The 20357-nt window shown below is 42.2% G+C and overlaps 1 protein-coding gene across 1 annotated transcript in view; it reads left to right on the top strand.

Annotated features, from left to right (window-relative positions):
• Nucleotides 1–8623: 8623 nt before the first annotated feature.
• casd1 (CAS1 domain sialic acid O acetyltransferase 1) overlaps nucleotides 8624–20357 on the top strand; it is a 14176-nt gene continuing 2442 nt past the window's right edge. Inside the window, exons 1-17 of the mRNA XM_039681233.2 lie at nucleotides 8624–9153; nucleotides 10343–10439; nucleotides 10532–10652; nucleotides 11690–11728; nucleotides 11834–11896; nucleotides 11980–12024; nucleotides 12109–12232; nucleotides 12312–12514; nucleotides 14099–14509; nucleotides 14599–14688; nucleotides 14785–14904; nucleotides 16459–16615; nucleotides 16731–16810; nucleotides 17624–17725; nucleotides 17825–17965; nucleotides 18043–18120; nucleotides 18396–18488. Coding sequence (XP_039537167.2) covers nucleotides 8862–9153; nucleotides 10343–10439; nucleotides 10532–10652; nucleotides 11690–11728; nucleotides 11834–11896; nucleotides 11980–12024; nucleotides 12109–12232; nucleotides 12312–12514; nucleotides 14099–14509; nucleotides 14599–14688; nucleotides 14785–14904; nucleotides 16459–16615; nucleotides 16731–16810; nucleotides 17624–17725; nucleotides 17825–17965; nucleotides 18043–18120; nucleotides 18396–18488 — 2256 coding nt within the window. The 5' untranslated portion in view covers nucleotides 8624–8861. The remainder of the gene's footprint in view (nucleotides 9154–10342; nucleotides 10440–10531; nucleotides 10653–11689; nucleotides 11729–11833; nucleotides 11897–11979; nucleotides 12025–12108; nucleotides 12233–12311; nucleotides 12515–14098; nucleotides 14510–14598; nucleotides 14689–14784; nucleotides 14905–16458; nucleotides 16616–16730; nucleotides 16811–17623; nucleotides 17726–17824; nucleotides 17966–18042; nucleotides 18121–18395; nucleotides 18489–20357) is intronic.

The following is a 20357-nucleotide window of genomic DNA, read 5'->3' as shown; positions in this document are numbered from 1 at the left end:
CTAGCAAATGATTTTTATGTGTTCATTTTTAAAACGTGAAATTGGTTTTCTATTTTATTCAGAGAATGGGTGTTTGTCTTAGGAAACATTACTTTGAGTCCATTCCCGTAAGGAGCTTAGCTTCCTCTGTTTACACATGGCATGCTTTTAGATGGCAAAATTTTCACTTTTGAATCAAATAAAATAGCAATCACTGCAACTTGGCATGTTTGCATTTGTAAAGAATCCAAACATGTAGATGTGTGCATAGGTGTTTGCAGAAATAGACACTTTGTTTGTGCACCATTCCTGCCAATCCTGTTTCTTTAAGATGTTTAGTCAAGGGTTATACAGCAGAAACAGGTTTTGTCTGTTCAATATATTGATCAAATCTGTTTCAAACATTCAGTGCTGTAAATTGTTTTGAAAGCACTAACTTTTGACCCAGAAATGAGCCAGCCAATCCCAGACTCCCCTAATGTCCGAAATCGCCCTTTATACCAGTGCACAATTGGAGGGAACACCAATTTGTAGTGGTGTCAAAAAACAAATTGGACATTTTAGAGTGACAGGGAGTGTGAAAGACTTGTCTCAGGTCTAACGCACACTAAATTCATATCATCTGTTATACTGCTTTGTAGCAGTAGCCTATTTGAGGCTAAGAGTATCTATCCTTCATCTTGTGTTAGGAACTCAAATGCTCAGATGTCCAGGAAAACAGTCCAGTGCAAATTAAATTAATTAGATATTACATATAGGCCCACAATCACAGAGGGGTTAAAATTAGGGCATATAAGCATGCGTTATTAATAAAAACAAACATTACATCTTGAGACAAAATGATAGCACTGACATTACCTATGTGGGTGCAAGTTGCTTTCAGTTAAAACAGCTCAAACATGTATTCTAGTCTGGGAATATCTTAAGCCTTGTCTGTGAAACTGAGGGATAGTGTGAAATCAGGTTGATTTGGGACAGTTTTTGACATTACAATGACTTGGAAAAAGTGTAACAATCACCCCCTGAATTCACCATAATGTTTAAAGTAAAATGCAGTGTTGCATATTTAATTGGTGCAGAGATGAGTATGTGTATTTCATAAAACATTTACAACTGTTTTTATCATTCCTTGTTACAGTACACAGGAACTAAGCATTTAAAATACATACTGTATATTTGTAATAAAGCTCTTACACTATAGTGAAACACATCAAGTAATAAAAAGTTGCGGCCTTCACACCCTCTTGAATATTTGGTGCAAACATGCCAGAGAAGAGGTCAAGTGCAAAAACCGCAAGTGTGGGACAGGCCCGATGTATGAATACCCACATATTGCCAGAAGATGGCCTCCACAACACTTCTGAGGCTCACTGGTTTTTTCAAGTGGCGCTCGCTGCAGAGCCAAATGATGTCCAGCGCCCCACCCTTCTGGATGTAATGGGTAGATCCTTACCAGTCTGTGGACCTAATGGGTGGAGCTTGGCCTAATTAGGTTGAGAATGTGTCTTGACTTCAAAGCTCCACCCCTAACAACAAGAGGGGGGAGCTAGACATCAAGCTCCACACATTGGCTCTGGGAGGGTATGAGGGAAATTTGGATTCAGCACAGATTTTATGACATGGGCAAGGCAAAGAGTTTTACTATAGAATTGGACGGGGGGATGCAAGGTTTTACCTTTAATAAATGCATTGTGATTGTCAAAATTGGTTACTAAACATAATTTTACTAGGTTTAATGACAACATGTTACAATGTTGTTAACATGACTGGTAGGCTACTGTTTTTATTATTGCTTGACACAATTTTACAATTTCAATTAGGATATGATCCTGATCTTAATTAAATATCATTTGGATATCATTTAAATTCATTGGATGTATATTTCCCAAGAAAAAAAAACTCACCTAATACTATACAGAGTTGTCAGCTGGTATTATTATTACTGATAAAATTACAACTCAATTAAATATAATGCGTTTTTTTTATTTTAATAACGTTGTAATATTTTAATGAAATAAGTAAAAATACAATAAATATGTAATATAGTGCACTTTTTTTGCAGAATACTAATCTCTAGACTATAGCTAATTTTTCTAACTAACGTGCTATAGCTATATGGTCATTAAATGGATTTCCTGAGGTAAATGTAACGTTCTGTAATAGCCTATTGTTTTCCAGCTGATTTATTTACCTCTTTCTGCGGTTGAAAAACACTGATTAGTGTTGCCAGATTGGGCGGTTTCCCGCCCTATTGGGCGGTTTTGTAATCTTTTTTGCGGGAAAAAAATGGGTTTGGGCGGGTGGATAAAAATTGGGCTGGTTTCGGATCACTTCGGCGGGTTTTTGTAGCCGAAACAGCGGTACCTCAGGCCCCGTCCACACTACTGCGTTTTCGTTTAAAAACAGAGACCTTTTGCTACGTTTGCACCTCCCGTCCACACTAAAACGGGAAAAACGAAGACCTAAAACGGAGAAGTTTAGAAACGCTGCAGCTGCGTTTTGCATTTTGAATCTCCGGAGGGCGTTTTAGTGTGGACGAGACAAAACGGAGGAGTTTACAAACGATGACGCAGAGGCTCACGCTCGGCTCTATGATTGGGTGTCATCAGTCATGACGTATCTTTCCCTGATTCGCCAACCACTGTTTACACCGGCGCGCGCATGCCCAGTGTTGGTGAATGGTCACGTGATCCACGTTTTCAGTCGTTTTAGTGTGGACGAAGATAAATTCTAATACGCAGGTAAAACGCTAGTGTGGACGGAGATCGTTTTCGTTTTAATTCTCCGTTTTTAAACGAAAACGCAGTAGTGTGGACGGGGCCTCAGATCCTTCTTTCAGCGACTCTCACTCACTCTCACTCACCCAGGTCTAAACCCAAAACAGACACTCCCTCCCTTCAGCTCACTTCACGCACGCCGGCGGCACCTCCCCGTGCGCACAGGTCTTGCGCGTAATGGCTTGACATCAGCTACATTCCGTCCGCCCGGACAGTTGTTTTAGAAGTTTGACTCTAGAGCTTTTGTGTTAATCAATTCAGATTATTCTTAATAACAATTGTTTAAAGGTTTCGCATAGAAAGCCAATCCTCTTCGAGCATTTAAAAACGAGCCAAGGGCATGCAATGCCTTGGGGCTGCGGAAATTTGCATAGCGTACTCCGCCCTACTCCGTGAGTATAAAAGGAGGAAGTGAACGCAACCGCAGTATGTCTTCGCTGAGGAGCCAAGACTGAACTCGGCGTCTACCCAGCGATACAGCAGAAGTGGCAGGGAGACGTAACGTCTCCGTTCCCTACTCAGGGAACGAGGGTTACATACGTAACCGAGACGTTCCCTTTCGTAGTCACTTCGAGTTACGTCAGAAGTGACGGAATGACAGAAGTACTCATATGGCCACGTAGGAACGCATATGGAGACACTGGAGCACCAACCGCAGGTGGCTGCTAAGATTTCAACTCCAGGGGTGGCAGATGGCTTGCCAAGGGAAGACACATGCTCAGAGAGGCTTACAGTGGATAATACACATGAGACGGTTACCAGGGGGAACCGTACGCATGGAGGCACCTAGCCAGCATCCAGAGCCACAGCAGTGGTGCCTGCATCGTCGGTGCTGGAGGACTCAAGACTTCAATGGAAGAACTGAGGAAATATCGCACTTATCCAGTCCGGGGAGTGGAGTGGCGAGCAAGCGAAGACACCTGAGCAGGTCCAGAACTGGCCGAAACGAGAACGTGAGAGGACACTGGCTCAATTCGCAGATTATAGAATCTGGCGAAGGTGTTGGGTGTCGCCCAGCCTGCAGCTCTGCAGATGTCTGTTAGCGAGGCGCCGTGCGCTAAAGCCCAAGAGGAGGCCACACTCCGAGTGGAATGGGCCGTCACACCAAGGGGGACCGGACGGCCTTGCTGCTGGTAAGACAAAGCAATGGCGTCCACTATCCAGTGGGACAGCCGTTGCTTTGAGAGAGCCCTTCCCTTCTGGCTCCCCCCATAACAGACAAAGAGCTGGTCTGAGGTCCTGAAACACTGAGTTCTGTCGACATAGGTGCGTAGCGCACGTACCGGACAGAGCAGTGCCAAGGCTGGGTCTGCCTCCTCCAGGGGCAGCGCTTGCAGGTTCACCACCTGGTCCCGGAAGGGAGTGGTGGGAACCTTGGGCACATATCCAGGCCGGGGTCTCAGGATCACGTGAGAGTAAGCCGGCCCGAACTCCAGGCACGCTTCGTCAACGGAGAATGCGTGCAGGTCCCCCACCCTCTTGATGGAGGCCAATGCAACCAGGAGTGCTGTCTTCATGGACAGAAACTTTAACTCTACCGATTGCAAAGGCTCAAAGGGATGCCTCTGCAGAGCACTTAAAACTACCCAGAGGTCCCAAGAGGGTACGAGGGGAGGACGAGGCGGATGCATGACCAGGTCGTGCTTCCCTAAGAACTTACCTTCCACTGCTTCATGAGAAGCGGCAATGGCCGCGACGTAAACCTTAAGGGTGGAGGGCGACAGCCTGCGCTCCAACCCTTCTTGCAGGAAGGAAAGCACGACACCGTTCGAACATCTCCGGGGGTCTTCTCCGCGAGAGGAACACCAATTGACGAAGAGGTTCCACTTCAACGCATAAAGGTGTCTCGTGGACAACGCTCTTCCGGAAGTGATGGTTGCCGCCACCGCAGGTGGCAGCGAACTCAAACCTGCCTCGTCCCATCCAGGAGCCACACGTGCAGCCTCCAAAGATCGGGACGAGGGTGCCACAGAGTGCCCCGTCTCTGAGAGAGTAGGTCCTGTCTCAGAGGAATAGGCCAAGGAGGTGCTGTCGCGAGGAGCATGAGTTCGGAGAACCACGTCTTGGTGGGCCAGTAGGGGGCTACCAGCAAGACCTGCTCCCCGTCCTCCCTGATCTTGCACAACACCCGTGCAAGAAGGCTCACTGGGGGAAACGCATACCTGTGTGGGCCCCGTGGGCAGCTGTGCGCCAGCGCATCTGAGCCGAGCGTACCCCCGGTCAGGGAATAAAACTGGGCGCAGTGGGACGAGTCCCGAGAGGCGAACAGACCTATCTGTGCCTCCCCGAACTGGTCCCAAATCAGCTGGACCGACTGGGGATGGAGTCGCCATTCGCCGGAGATGGGACGGACCCGTGACAGCTCGTCGGCTGCCAGGTTCCGGTCTCCAGGAATGTATACTGCACGAAGGGACCTCAGGTGCTTCTGACTCCATATCAAGAGGTGGCGGGCGAGCTGCGACAACCGGCGCGAGCGTAGACCCCCCTGGTGGTTGATGTACGCTACTGCCGTAGTGTTGTCTGAACGGACAAGCACGTGCTGGCCCGAGATCATCGCTCTGAAGCGGTGTAGGGCGAGCCGTACTGCCAGCAGCTCGGGGCAATTGATGTGCATGAGGCGCTGGGCTCCTGTCCAGGAACCGGCGGCTGCATGCCCATTGCACATGGCACCCCGACCCGTGGTAGATGCATCCGTGGAGACAACGAGATGCCTGGAAACCCGCTGGATAGGGACGCCGGTCCGTAAGAAGCTGAGGTTCAACCACGGGAAGAAGGTTCGGCGGCACGCTGGAGTCACTGGAACTCGGAGCGAACCGCGATGCCATGCCCACCTCGGGACTCGATCGCGAAGCCACAGCTGAAGCGGTCTCATATGAAGCAAACCGAGCGGCGTCACCGCGGCCACAGATGCCATATGCCCCAGGAGCCTCTGAATAGTTTCAGTGGAACCGCACTCTTGCCCTCGAACTGTCGAAGACAAGTCAGCAGTGAGTGCGCGCGCTCGTTCGTGAGCTGCGCGGACATGGCGACCGAGTCTATCTCCATGCCGAGAAAAGAGATCCTCTGCACGGGGCAAAGTTGCTCTTTTCCCGGTTGACCCGAAGGCCCAGACGGGCTAGGTGCCGGAGCACCAGGTCTCTGTGTTCGCAAACCTGAGCTCGAGAGTGTGCCAGTATCAGCCAGCCGTCGAGAAAGTTCAGGATGCGAACCCCGTGCTCGCGAAGGGGAACAAGGGCTGCCTCGACGATCTTCGTGAAGACGCGAGGGGACAGAGCTAACCCGAATGGGAGAACCGTGTACTGATATGCCTGGCCCTCGAAGCAAACCGAAGAAACGGTCTGCGTCGAGGCAAAAAGGAGACATGAAAGTACGCGTCCTTCAGGTCGATCGCTGCAGACCAATTCTGAAACTGAACGCATTCGCGAATGCGTTTGGCTGCGAGCATTTTGAACGGTAGTCGATGGAGAGAACAGTTCAAAATGCGCAGGTCCAGGATCGGTCGTAACCCACCGGTCTCTTTGGGGACAATGAGTAGGGGCTGTAAAACCCGGGCCTCATCTCGGCTGGAGGGGCCGTCTCGATTGCACCCTTCGCCAGCAGGGTCGCAATCTCCGCTCTCATGACCGGGGTATTGCCACCGACCATCGTGGAGCGAACTCCCCTGAAACGGGGAGGAGACCGTGCGAACTGAATCGCGTAGCCGAATCTGAATGTTCTGATGACCCAGCGGGACAGCCCAGGAAGCGCTGTCTGTCCCGCCGCTCTACAGAATCGCGCCGCCATAGACGAATGAGAACCCATAGGCTTTGGAGGGGCATCTGAGAGCAACCGCCGGTTGACCGGGGGAGCCCCAGCGTACCCACAGACAGCCACATCGCCGAGGGGAGGAAGGGCGGGGAACTGAAGCACGCTTTTTTTTTTTTTTTTTTTTTATTTATTTATTTATTTTTAGTGCGTGTCAGTTCCGCATGCAACTCGGGGAAAAAAAGAAATTGGGGTTGGCCGTGGCCGTAAGGCGGCAGCGTTACCCAAAAACCAATTACTCAGCCGCGAGAGATCGGGATAGGGCGGAGTTCCACCCCCACCCGATGCTCACGGAGGCCCGAGATAGCACGGCCATCATCGCGGGATCAGACACGGCGGCGCTGACGCTCCCGAGGGAGGCAACGCGGCCGCATCCTCACTTCCCGAGGAGTCAAGCCCGCCTAGTGATGCTGTGATCGACATCGCATCATCATCTGGAGCGCTGCCCGAAGCAGCCGGTGCCATCCGAAGAAGCAACCGACTGAATCGAACTAACGCTCGCTGGCTCTCGCACTGAGGCGGGAGGTGTGGCACGGTGTGGAATCGTCGGGACTTTGTCCCACACCATCACCGTAAAATCACCAGGTCCCCGGGTCGACGGGCCCCCTATGGAGGAGACCGATCGAGCGGGGGGGACCGGGACTCTCACTCAAGTGAGATCATTGAGTCTCGACCTCAGTGTAGAGATGGTCATGTTCCCACAGAAGGAACATGAGTCATCCACGAACGCTGCTGCTGCATGCTGAAATGCCCAGGCATACAAAGCAGCGCTCGTGACCATCAGATGACGACAGAAATCAACCACACCCAGAAGAACACAAGCGAACCGTCTTTAAAAAGACGTGCGCGTGTAGCTCTTTCAATGAGAGGAGGAAATTCACTCTTTCAGCGCTGAAGCGACCAGGGAGAAGCGCAAAATCTGGCAGACCACTGCTCAGATCGCAGGCCATGCAGAATCTCGCTGGGTACCGCCGTCACACCAACACTGAAGAGGACGCTCGTTCTCGAAGAGTCTTGAAACAGTGAGAATGGCTTTCAGGAGTGAAGAGGTTCTCTTGGCTCCGAAGCGAAAACATACTGCGGTTGCATTCACTTCCTCCTTTTATACTCACGGAGTAGGGCGGAGTACGCTATGCAAATTTCCGCAGCCCCAAGGCATTGCATGCCATTGGCTCGTTTTTAAATACTCGAAGAGGATTGGCTTTCTATGTGAAACCCCCAATCTCCGTCACTTCTGACGTAACTCGAAGTGACTACGAAAGGGAACCATAGCGAGAAACAAGACAAAAAAATGGGCGTTTTTTTGTGCATTTTCGCGGTTTTTGACGAGGTTTTGGGCTGGAAAACCTTGCTGGCATCTGGCAACCCTGCTGATTGATCGATATTATCTATGAGGGATACATTAAAGTTTGTCTGTCTTTCAACATAGCCTACCTATTGTTCATTCGTGTTTATTTACTAGATGATCGGTAAATTGAGGCCAAAGCGGTATTTATTGTTTGAATTTCGAAAAAGAAATGACACTCTGAGAGCTGAGAATTTATTTTATATTTTTTCTCTGCGTGAGACAAAGTATGTGTGGCGTGTGAAAAGTGTCAGTTACGTGCGTCCTGTTTTATGAAAAATATTTTTTTTTTTTTCGAGTTAGAATAGCAGTTCTTTGTATAGTAGAGGGACTATTGTTAATAGGCCTAATGGTTTTTACTAGTTGAAATTCAATATCAAGAATTATACTTTTTACTAGTTGAAATGTAATTCCTGATATCAAAAATTTCCATTACTAGAAGAAATCTAATTTCTGATATCCATAACTATTGTTAGTGAAAACTGAATTGTTGATATCAATAATGCATATATGATTAAAAGCTAAAAAGGCTTAATTGTCATAGTGGGACAGGACATTTGTGAGCTATTAGTTCATCATGAAATGTCTTTTCGACCATTTTAAATTATAATTGCCAAGTGTGATTTCTTACACCCGAACTATGTTTGGCACTGTGCTTGTCTTACACAACACAATAGCTACTTCGTTCCAACCAGAACAACTTGATATGCTACATTCAGCAGATACGGAAGAAGAGGATGATTCAACATGTCATTTGCACAGTTGTTTGTCTTGTTCATGATATAGGGCGGAAAGGTGCAAAGACAAACTAACGTTAACTTAGATGTGTTTTCCTTCAGCTTAACACGTCCAGCAGGGCAGTTAAAAGTAATAAAGAAACTAAAGGAGTTGTTTGGGAAATCCAATGCTACTCGGAAGGCGAAAGAAAGTAAGCAGAAGAAAGTAAAACCTGAAAGATGGATATGAAAGTTGATACATCAGCAGCATCCGACTCCGGTCAACCGTCTCTGCTGGCGACTGCAGAAACCGAGGGAGAGGCGCACGCGCTGCTCGGCTCTTCCTCCGTCAGCTTCGCTGCAGATCGTCTGTCTGCCTGTTGTCATGGAGGAGCCAAGATGGCGGTCCTGGCCTATAGCCTAGGCAAACGGGAAATAAATCAGTATTTCAGCATAAAAAATGCTAAATTGCTGTCTGTCGCCGCCGTCGTCCTTCTCACTGTGTTTCACTCGGCTTCACGACATTATGGAGGTACGTGTTTGTGTTGCGCTGTGTGAGAAAGAGCTGCGTGTTTGTGTTAGCATCAATGCTAAAGCTGTCACTCAATGTTTTCAGTCAGCGTGTGCGCGTGTCTGTCATAGCAGCTGCAGCTTTGCTCTTGCAAACTCAATTAAATTGTGGTTGCTTTGTTAAATTGGGCGTCTATTGGGTGCACTTTTATTGCGAAGCCTAACATTTAATTGGTCAAAGACTGTAGCTAATCAATACCAGAACAACGCTCGAATCAGTGCTGTCGCCCAGCTGGCTATAGCGTCTGTCATCACAGTTACATTCCCAGTTAGACATAATGTTTTGACGCATAGCGCCAAATTGCTAAATCTCATAATGAACTGCCTATTCTGGGGGCATTATACACGTTTCTACTATTGTTAACTAACGGATTTTGAAACCCAATCAAATGTTTGTAGTAAGTTAACGTTATGTTTATTCTCAAGTCTACTTCAGGCACCTTCATTAAAGCTTATAGTAATCCATGGTTTATCATTAATCAAGTCCTGACATGTGTTGCCTCATATTGAAGCATATCTATTGGTTTCATCTTAATATTTAGGCATGTTCAGTTGATAATATTGTGATCTCTCAGGATTGTGCGGTGCATATTTGTTTTAACATGCATGAAAGAATTTCATCATTGTTCAATCTTTGTTTACATCATTTACTTACTTTGTTTAAAATAAATTTAAATGTGGTTTTACATCAGTAGTAAAGGAATTAAAGAAACAAGTTTCACAGTTGGTCTGGTTTGACCTGTAGTTCAAGTTCTTTATTGCCACTTTTTATTTTATTTCTTTATCTTTATTGCATTCTTTATTGAGATTTTTCAACAGCCATGAGGTAATTAAAAAATGGCATGAGTAGCACATAAAGAAATGAAACATTGAATTTTAAAATGTAATTTATTCCTGTGATGCAAAGCAGAATTCTGTCTTCAGTGTTCAATCATTCTAATATGCATATCTGCTGCTCAAAAATAAAAAAAATTTAGTATCAATGTTGAAAAACATTGATACTGAAACATCAATGTTTCAGTGAAACATTTAAATGAAAAACATTTATTTGAAATAAAAATGCAAGTTACCTTTATAAAAAAGAAATAAAAGCTTCCCGACCCTTTCCTGAATTTGGTTTATTCACTGTAATTATGTGTCGTTTCTTTCAGGCAGTGACACATGCGACTGGCTTTTATCCAGTGGACGTTTTTTAGGGGACAATGTATGGCAGCCCTACGGTTGCATGCTACACAAGTACAAAAGCACGTACGTCATGTTGTCATTGTTAATGGACGTCAACGATGTATGTGGGGTAGAAATGTGGGCTGGAATTTACAGTCCTTTTTGTTGTCTTTCAGTGAAGCAAACCTTTGCCTCAGAGAGAAGAGAATAGCTTTTGTAGGTGACTCTAGAATACGTCAGCTCTTCTATTCTTTCGTCAAAATGGTCAACCCTGAGGTGAAAGAAGTTGGAAACAAGGTGTGTTGTTGCTATTCACTTCAGTACGCCTTCTTTTGGTTAACTGGTATAATGTATTTCAAATCAGAGTGAAAATGTACTTCAAAGTGGTGTTTTGTTGGATGCCCCCAAGCAATTGCGCCAGTCAAAGGCTATATTTAAATTAAAAATGAAAGGGTGTAATTGTTCCTGTTTACCACAAGATTAGCTCTGGTATTTCAAAATATGCCTCAGGCAAAAGCAGTTGTTTATAGACATTAACATGCATGGGTTAATTTTTGTTTTTGTATTGAAGACCCTTTTTACTTTTGTAAGATATGATTCATTTGTAAGTGAAAGTGTTAGACAAAGGTTTGCTGATTCATCCTAACATGTCATCCCAAACTCAATGTAGGATAAAGTAACATTTTTAGGCCACTGATGTGACTCGAGTCTTCATTTGACATGATTTAAAATCACCATGGAATCAAAATTAATATTTTTCTTATTTTTATGGAATGTTCCAGTGTTTGTGAATGATTTATCTGTGCACATATTTTTTTTTTATTAAAAAATATGTGCCCCATAATCTTTAATAAAAAGAAATTGTATAAAAAAATATAATTTGTAATTAAATTATTTTTCAAAATGAACAAGTATAGTGCATTTTATAAAGATGTAACGGTAACACTTTACAATTAGTTAGCTTGAACTAATAATGAACTGCACAGCATTTATTAATCTTTGTTAATCTTAATTTCAACATTTACTAATACTTTATTGAATTCCTGTTAACATTAGGTAATTCACTATGCACTAACAATGAACAGCTGTATTTATATTAACTAACATTAACAAAGATTATCAAATACTGTAACCAATGTATTGCTCATGGTTAGTCCGTGTTAGTTAATATATTAACTAATGAACCTCATTGTAAAGTTTTATGGATATAACAATACATTTAATGCTAATCCTTTATTATTACAAATCTACAGTAGATGCAATAACGCTAAGAAATAAGTAATTTTTATGAGTAAATACATTTTTTTTCCTGTTTCTATCAATTGTTTCACCAGCACGAAAACATCCCCTTTGTAAATGGTGATTCCACTGTGGTAAGTGTTTTTAATTAATTGTGTTCGATGCAGCAGACTTGATCCATCACAGTTATTGATTGTTATATAACAACTCAAAATATGTTCCATATGTTTACCTTTTAGGACTTTCTGTGGTATGCAGAAGTGAACAATTCCTTGAAGGAGCAGTTAATGTTATGGACAGAGGTAAAGACGGTTAAATTGTACTGGATAGGCATGTTATTAAATCATAGGCTTAAGAAACTTGTCTCATCTCTCAATAATTATAGGGATCTGCTTCCAAACCACATGTCATCATTATTGGTGCTGCTACGGTGAGTTCGTGTTTGCAGTCATGATGTCTTCAGGTGCTATTGTTGAACATCATTCTACTGACTGATGATTGTGGTTTTCAACAGTGGTCCATTAAGTTGCACAACGGCAAGAGTGAGGCACTCTTTCAGTACAAAGCAAACCTCTCAGCTATATCAGACACACTGGAAAAACTAGCCGAGCACAGTGAAGTCTATTGGGTTCTGCAAGGTGAGCTTTGATATTCAGATGCACTGGAACAACCCTTTATGTTCCTGTCTTATGTTTACTTTCTGCCTGTTTATTTTAGATCCTGTTTATGAGGATGTGCTAAGTGACAGCCGAAAGATGATCACAAACGAGCAGATAAATCTGTACAACGAGGCGGCGGTTAGTACTCTAAATACCAGCAAAAAGAAGCTCAAGTTCTTAGAGGCTTCTCGGCAAGCTGCTATGGAGACCATTTCCCAGTCGGTGGATGGCCTGCACCTTCCTGAGAGCACACAAGATGTTGTAAGTCAATAGTTGAGCCTGAGGGCGTTTTTAAAAATCAGGGATTAAAGCAGCATTAGGTAACTTTTGAAATGTTGCTCTCGGGGTCCCCCTACAGTTGGGAAACGGTATTGTCTTCTACTACTGTCGTAAAATCTGTCTTAGTTACGCCAGGGAATACACATTAAAATGGGCATACAAATTAAAATGGGCAAAGAGGCGGGACGCGGGTGGAGCTGAGGTACTAATGCTATATGCTACTGCCCTCGCGCTGAATTGAAAAAGTAAAGCCAATGGTTAAAGTTCATGTTTTTGCCCTTCGAAATATTATAATAGTTAAGACGTAACTAAAAGTTAGACTATTTACATTACTTTTTTATCAACTTTATTAATCTCACAAGGGGCAATTAGTTAAGAGCATGTATACAAGTACATAACACAGATCAGTGATCACACACATTTCTCACAACATACAAGCAGTCAACAATGTGCATCGTGATGGATTATTATTCTGCTAGTTAAAAACGTATTAGTTACTTACAATATTGCTCTAAGCTTGTGCATGTGACAGTGATTCAAGGCAAGCACATATCCAGTCGGCATCTCATGTCAAGTTCGTAAAGAGCTTTAATTCAGTCCATTTTACAATCTGATTTTGGCCGCCTTTCAGTTTCTCAGATGGTAAAAACAGTAAATAAACAAAAAATCCGCGCTCATTCAAGGGTGTGCATCTATTGCATGGACGGAGAGAAAGCACTGAAATCATCAGACATCCATTAGTGCATACGAAACAAGGGAAATAGCTGGAAACACAGCGCTGGTTGTTCTCTCCATACTCAACACGACGGAATCCAACGGCGTGCACGGGCGAAGGTATAATACATGTGTTAAATTGTATGAAAGAATCCCGGAAAAAGCAGAAACACAGCTGAGGGTGACGCTAACAGACAGCAGACAAACGACTAGCAGTGAAAGCAGCGGCAAGAATAATCCACCTGTCACTCAAGTGTCCACGCCCTTAATTATGCAGTAATTTAAGGCTTAAATATAATTTAAACAGATGAGTTGTAAAAAAATTCACCCCCCTCACAGTTGTCATGAAGGGAAAAATGGGCTCTATAGACCAAAGCCACTTTTTGCTCCAGGCTGTAAACATGTTTTTTTTCTGCTGTAAAGTTGGGCATTTTAACATGGGGGAGATACAGATTTGACTCGCTTCTGCAGCCTGCCTCAAGCAGCCACTCGATAAATTGCAGTTTAATTCACTTCCGTGTTGGTTTCAAGAGGGAGACGGGGAGGTTGCCGCTTGAGGTTTACTGAGTTATTTAGTTTTTGACGGCCAGCATCGGTCGGACACCCCTCCTCCTCCTTTAACTCACGTCAGCGAGCGAACGCTGGACCAATATTGATCCTCGTCCAGCCTTTTATTTGGTCACTCTTGCAATTTTTTTAAGCGGGCTGAGACCACTTTGTTTGTTGTTTTTTTTGGTATGGATCTGACAAAATTGTCATGTGTGAAAACATCCTTGGTTTTCCTTGGTTTTTGACAATTTGTTGTTCCATTTTAATCCTTCTTTAACAAATAGGAATTTACCTTTTTCTCAGGGTGCCATGGTTCTGATGAACTCCATGTGCAACAAGATCCTGAAGCCCATCGACGGCTCTTGCTGTCAGAGCGCCCCTCCACTAAGCGTCCATCAGAAGCTAGCTGCTGGTCTCTTCCTGGTGTCCATCATCTGCTTCCTCCTACTGGGCTGTAGTAGACATCATAAGAGCAGGCCCACTCCTGATGTGGAGAGCGGAGAAGAGAAGAAACCCTCTGTTGTGGGTCAACTCAACTCAAAGGGACCTTTACTGGCCATCTGCAAAATGAGCCTTATCATGTTGTACTTCTACATGTGCGACAGAGCAGACATCTTTATGAAGGAACAGAAATTCTACACACATTCTACCTTTTTCATCCCTCTTATCTACATCTTCGTTCTGGGCATCTTCTACAATGAGAACAGCAAAGAGGTAACACAGACTCTTGGGAAATTGTTGTTTTCTAGTCCAAAAGAAACTGTCAATAGCAATCTTTAAACAATAAAACATTTTCTTCACAGACAAAACTCCTTAACAGAGAGCAAACAGACGAATGGAAGGGATGGATGCAGCTGGTTATCCTAATTTATCACATTTCTGGAGCTAGTGCTGTACGTTTAAAAAACCTTTTCTTTTTGGGGGGGGTTACTTTGCTTTAGTAATGACTACACTCTCAATCTCCTTTTTGTATCTCTTTGCTTCCTCAGTTCATACCTGTGTACATGCATGTCCGTGTCCTGGTGGCTGCGTATCTCTTCCAAACAGGATATGGACACTTCTCCTTCTTCTGGCTAAAGGGAGACTTTGGCATTTACAGAGTGTGTCAGGTAATTGTTGCCTGACTTTGGGGATTTTTTTTTTTCCCCATATGCACCAGTGTCAAAAAAAAAAATATGTCAAATGTAAACTGGTTATAATTAAAATTAACCTGAAACCATTAGTTTGAGTGGTTTGAAATGGTTTTAGTTTAATAAAGAAAATAATACTTTTATTTCAGCAAGTAGACATTTAAATTGATCAAATGTACCAGCATAACATTTATAATGTTACAAAGGATTTCTATTTTAAAAATGTTACATTTTTAATTAATCAAAGAATCACATTTTCCTACAAAAACTATTAAGCAGCACAACAGTTTTTAACAGTTATGATAATAATAATAAATGTTTTCTGAGAAGTAAATCATTACATCAGAATGATTTCATCATGTGACATTCTAGACTGGAGTAATGATGCTGAAAATTCAGCTTTGCAATGCATCATAAATGACATTTTTAAAATAGAAAACAATTATTTTAATTTATAATAATAATATTTTACTGTACTTTTGATCAAAGGCAGACTTGGTGAGCATAAGAGACTTATTTCAAAAACATAAAAAAATCTAAACAACCCCAAACTTTCGAACAGTAGATTATATATTAACATACTATTTATTAAAGCTATATTATAGTTTTGTTTACTTTTTGTTATTGTACAATGTAGAAAAATGTTGTTTTAAAGTAGATGTGACCAAACGTATTAATCAGTGAAGATGCTAATAATAATGCATAATTGCACAGTATGATGAACTCTGTCTCTGTCTACTCATCATGCCCAGATCTAAACTTAATAAACGAGGCAATCGCGTGTTTGCGATTGCAGGTCCAGTCTACCTCTTCACATCAGATTAGCTCCCTTTATTTCCGCCTTCAAATCTGCTCTAAAGACATATTTATTCTATTTGGCTTTCAATAATCCTTGATATTAGGCTTGATTTATTGTTTTATTATTGTTGTGTGTTCCTGTTTCTATTTCTTAGTTTTCTTCTTTTCTGATCAGCACTTTGGTTGTTTTTAAAGTCCCCATGTAATCAAAATTGACCATACTTACTTTGTTTGCCTAATTTGATCGTTTTGTGGTGAACAATTCATACATGCAAGTCAATCCACACAAAAAAAATTTTTGGCTTCGTAATCTTTAATCAAATTTTGAAAATGCCCCTCCCCTCTGCATTGGAGGACCTTGCCTGATGACTTAGGCTTTACGGTTTGGGTGTCTCCTTAACATCCATAACCACACCCCTCCAACTGACAGCTGCTGTGTGTTTGCTAGTGTCGAGCGAGCATTGATTGATAGCGTATGTAAACTTGCGGCATCCTCCATTTAAGAATGAAACACCCATTTTTCTAGATCCAATCAGGTGCTAGTTGAAAAAAAAAGCCACGCCCACTATTTTGCCTCATTTAGTATTCCGTTTCTCTCGGAAATATGTCACAACACTGGAGAAAAGTCGTTTGCAACTTCCGGTTCACAGGGACTTTAAATGTGGTTCATAAATAGAAATTGAATTGTAATATTGCATTGATATAAATAATGAGTCCTTTCTTTTTGTCTTGTAGGTTCTCTTCAGGCTTAACTTTCTTGTGGTGGTGCTGTGTCTGGTTATGGACAGGCCTTATCAGTTCTATTACTTTGTGCCTCTTGTCACCTTTTGGTTTGCAGTTATTTATGCCACAATGGCATGGTGGCCACAGATTCTTCAGATGCAAGCCAATGGTAAGTCATATTACAATGTTTGCATTTATTACACTCTAAACAATCCTAACATCATTTGATTTTATATATTAAGCCTTAAATTATTGTTTTATCCTTTTTCCTCAATTATGTACAGGTAGTGCATTTTGGAATCTGGCACTCTTGTTGAAACTTCTGGGTTTGCTTCTTTTCATCTGCTTCTTTGCGTACTCACAAGTGAGTTTCTCTCTTACAGTTAGACTGTACTGCTATACATTTTTGGTTACACTTTATTTCGATTGTCCACTTTAGACATTCTACCAACTATAAGGAACTTTACATTTACATGTCAACCAACTTGCATTAGATTATTAGTAGACTGTTAGGTTTGGGTTAGGAGAATAAGTTGACGTACTTACAAAATTACTAAAATAAAGTGTTAACAGATATTAAAGGGGTGATGAACTGAGAAATCAAATTTTCTTGAGCTTTTGACATCTAAGAGGTCATCATATTATAAGAATATCCTGTAAGTTTCAGAACTGAAAAAGTCCTTGTTAGTCCAATAAAAGCTTTTATTGACACCAGGCTCAGCAAACCACTCGTTTTTCAAAGTGGGAAACTATGACGTCGCCTTCTTCAACACGGCCGGTGTAGCCCCGCCCACCGATTCGCACATTACACGCGTATAGATCGAGAGTGAAACTCATTATAATATGCTAAACTGTTAGTGGGCGTTTACTTCCAAGTCTTCAATGTGACACGCCCATAAAAACTAAGCGTTTTTGATCTAGGCTCAAAACTAGGGTAGAAAATAGCCCATAACTTATTCATTTTGATGTTTTTTAATGTAAAAATCAAGCGAACATCATAAGTTGACCTCAGACAATATGAAAAAAATTTAAAAGCCAGTTCATGACCCCTTTAAGCAGACGGTCTCTAATGACTGATAGTTGACATGTGGTTGCAAAGTTACTTATAGTTAGTAGAATGTCTGAAGTGGACCATCAAAACAAATGAGAGCATCTAAAACTTTTGTGTTTGTTGCAGGAACTCTTTGAGAGTGTTTTCTCTGTTTGGCCTGTTTCAAAGCTCTTTGAACTGCAAGGTAGCATCCATGAGTGGTGGTTCAGGTGGAAACTTGATCGATTTGTACGTGAAATACTTTCATTTGAATGAATAAGACCTGTAAAACATTTCTCAAATTCACATCTTGAAGTAATGGATTTTGTCTGCTCTTTTGGATGCTAGGCTGTGATCAATGGGATGCTCTTTGCCTTCATATACCTGCTCCTGCAGAAATGTCAGCTGCTGTCTGAAGGCAAAGGAGAGCCTCTCTTCTCCAACAAGATTTCCAACTGTCTGCTCTTCATCTCTGTGGTTTCTTTTTTGGTAAGGCTTATTCTGTCGCTCTTCGAGACACTTAAATGGTAATATGATTTCTTCACAATGGATTCTTTTGTTTACAGACATACTCCATTTGGGCCAGTGGGTGCAAAAACAAGTCTGAGTGTAATGAGATGCATCCATACATTTCTGTTGTCCAGGCAAGTACTCATTCCACTATTTGCTTTTTTATAAAGTTGTTCTCGTACACCGCTTTAACCAACACTTGAAAAGAGTAAAAAATTAATTATTTTGACTGTTCTTGACCACACTAACCTTTTATCACAGTTGATTCACACAGTCAGATGGCTTTTGTGAGAACAGAAAGAGCATTTGCAACCTAAAATAATGGATCCATTTCAAAAGGCTTTTTGTTTTGTTCTGTTGTGCCTTTGAGGCTGCTGACTTTTTATCACTGCGCTTTTTCTGCCCACAGATTCTTGCTTTCATTTTGATCCGGAATATTCCTGGTTATGCTCGCTCTTTGTACAGCTCATTCTTTGCATGGTTTGGAAAGATCTCCCTAGAGGTAAGAGTGCAAGCTTCACTGCAAACAAACATTTGGTATCACTTTAATTGAAGGGGTGTGCATAAGACTGACATGACACCTTCATAACCATGTTATGACAACTGTCATTAAGTGTTTTTCGCTTAGTAATGCAAATATGACACTGTTTAAGATGTCTTTGACATAAACCATAACATCATAACCTGTCTTTGTAATGACAACTTGACTTTAAATTAAGTTAAACTGTCATGTGGTTGGCTTTGACATTGGCTGTCATGAGGCCATTATAACTGTGTCATGAATATTTTTTGTGACCTCAACTACAGTGGTACTAATTGAATTTGTCATTAAAAAGTTATAATGGCTTCATGACAGCCAATATCAAAACCAACCACATGACAGTTTCATGTAATTTTAACGAATAAAACTAGGTGGTTTCTTAAGTTTGATAATTAATCTGCTCTGTCATGTTTATTGACAGGCTGTGTTGTCTTAGTAATATCAAGTTGTCATGACAAAGACACTGACAGGTTATGATGTATTGGTTTATGTCAAGGTGCCATAACAAAGACATCTCAAACAATGTCATATTTGCATTCAAAATGTCATAACTGAGTGAAAGACACTTAATGACAGTTGTCACAAACATGCATAAAACTTCCTTCATATTCATAACATGTGTCATGTCATGATTATGAAGGTGTCATGTTAGTCTTATGAACACCATTTCAAGTAAAGTGTTACCTGAACATTTAAAAGAATACTCTCAGCGTCATATTGATTACATTTTCGGCATACGGTTGATTAGGACGGACTCCAACTTGTGCCTCTTTCAGTATAAAATGAACAGCGAATGCATCTACAGTAATATCTGATGGAAGTCCAATAGGCCAGCATTTATGTTGAATAAAATATGCTGGAAATAAACTATTCTAATGTTTTGAATGTTTAGCCATAATACGTAAGTATTAAGGTGCATTCGCATTTACAGTTGTTTGGTGAAATTCTGAGGAAGAAATCCAGTCAGGGGGAATCCACGCAATTCGTTACATCACATGAGGTCAAAAGATTTCCCAACACAGATTTTCATTGTGTTCAAGTTATTCGCTATTTTGACAAAATGGAAACATCCATAAGATGAACAACAATGCACCAGGGTTCGATGGAATCAAGCTGAGTGTGAAACCAGACCAACACTGCAGGGGGCGCCAGGAACAATCATGCGCAGCAAATGTGCAGTGTGAAAACGCCCTGGTTCGTGTTGTCGTCATGTTGAGAAGATGCTGTTTTCTGCGCAGCGAGAGCAAATTGACTTTGCATGCACTTCAGAAGGATGAGGAATTGATACGGTAAAACTGACTGTATCGTTACTGTCTGTATCACTTGGAATCAAGTGCTGAGGAAGCCTCTGGAGCTGAAATTCAGAAACGGTAATGGGTGTTTTGTTTCCGACACGCATTACAACAGACTGGGGTGTCTGACCAATCAAAGTATGGTATAGAAAGGGGGTGATGAAAGCTGACTGTTGTCGCCTGCGTCTGCATCAATTTTTCTGTGCTTGAACACACTGAAAGGACTACAGCAGAGGAGATTTCTGCAGATATATTTGTATACATTCCTCATTCAAAAATGGAAATCGACTCATCAGGCTGCAGATAGACAAACCGTAAACAAAGCAGCCCTTACTTTCCCTTTTGAATATCAATCATTCTGATCACTTTCTTCATTCCACTCGGCTCATGTTATTATTAAAATATTTGCCCAGGAACAAGATGGAGTAAAATTAGTACTGCCTTTGTACCGTCGTCTTTGCTCGCCGTTTTGTGCTATTTTTCTTGTGCACTGACTCGTTCACTAAACTGAACAGCCAATCAGAGTTCTCTCTTTCAC

Source organism: Pimephales promelas, chromosome 18 (genome assembly GCF_988280905.1).
Source record: "Pimephales promelas chromosome 18, fPimPro1.hap1.1, whole genome shotgun sequence".
Lineage (NCBI taxonomy): Eukaryota > Metazoa > Chordata > Actinopteri > Cypriniformes > Leuciscidae > Pimephales > Pimephales promelas.
Note: the sequence above shows the minus strand (reverse complement) of the source record. Positions and strands in the feature narration are given on the sequence as shown.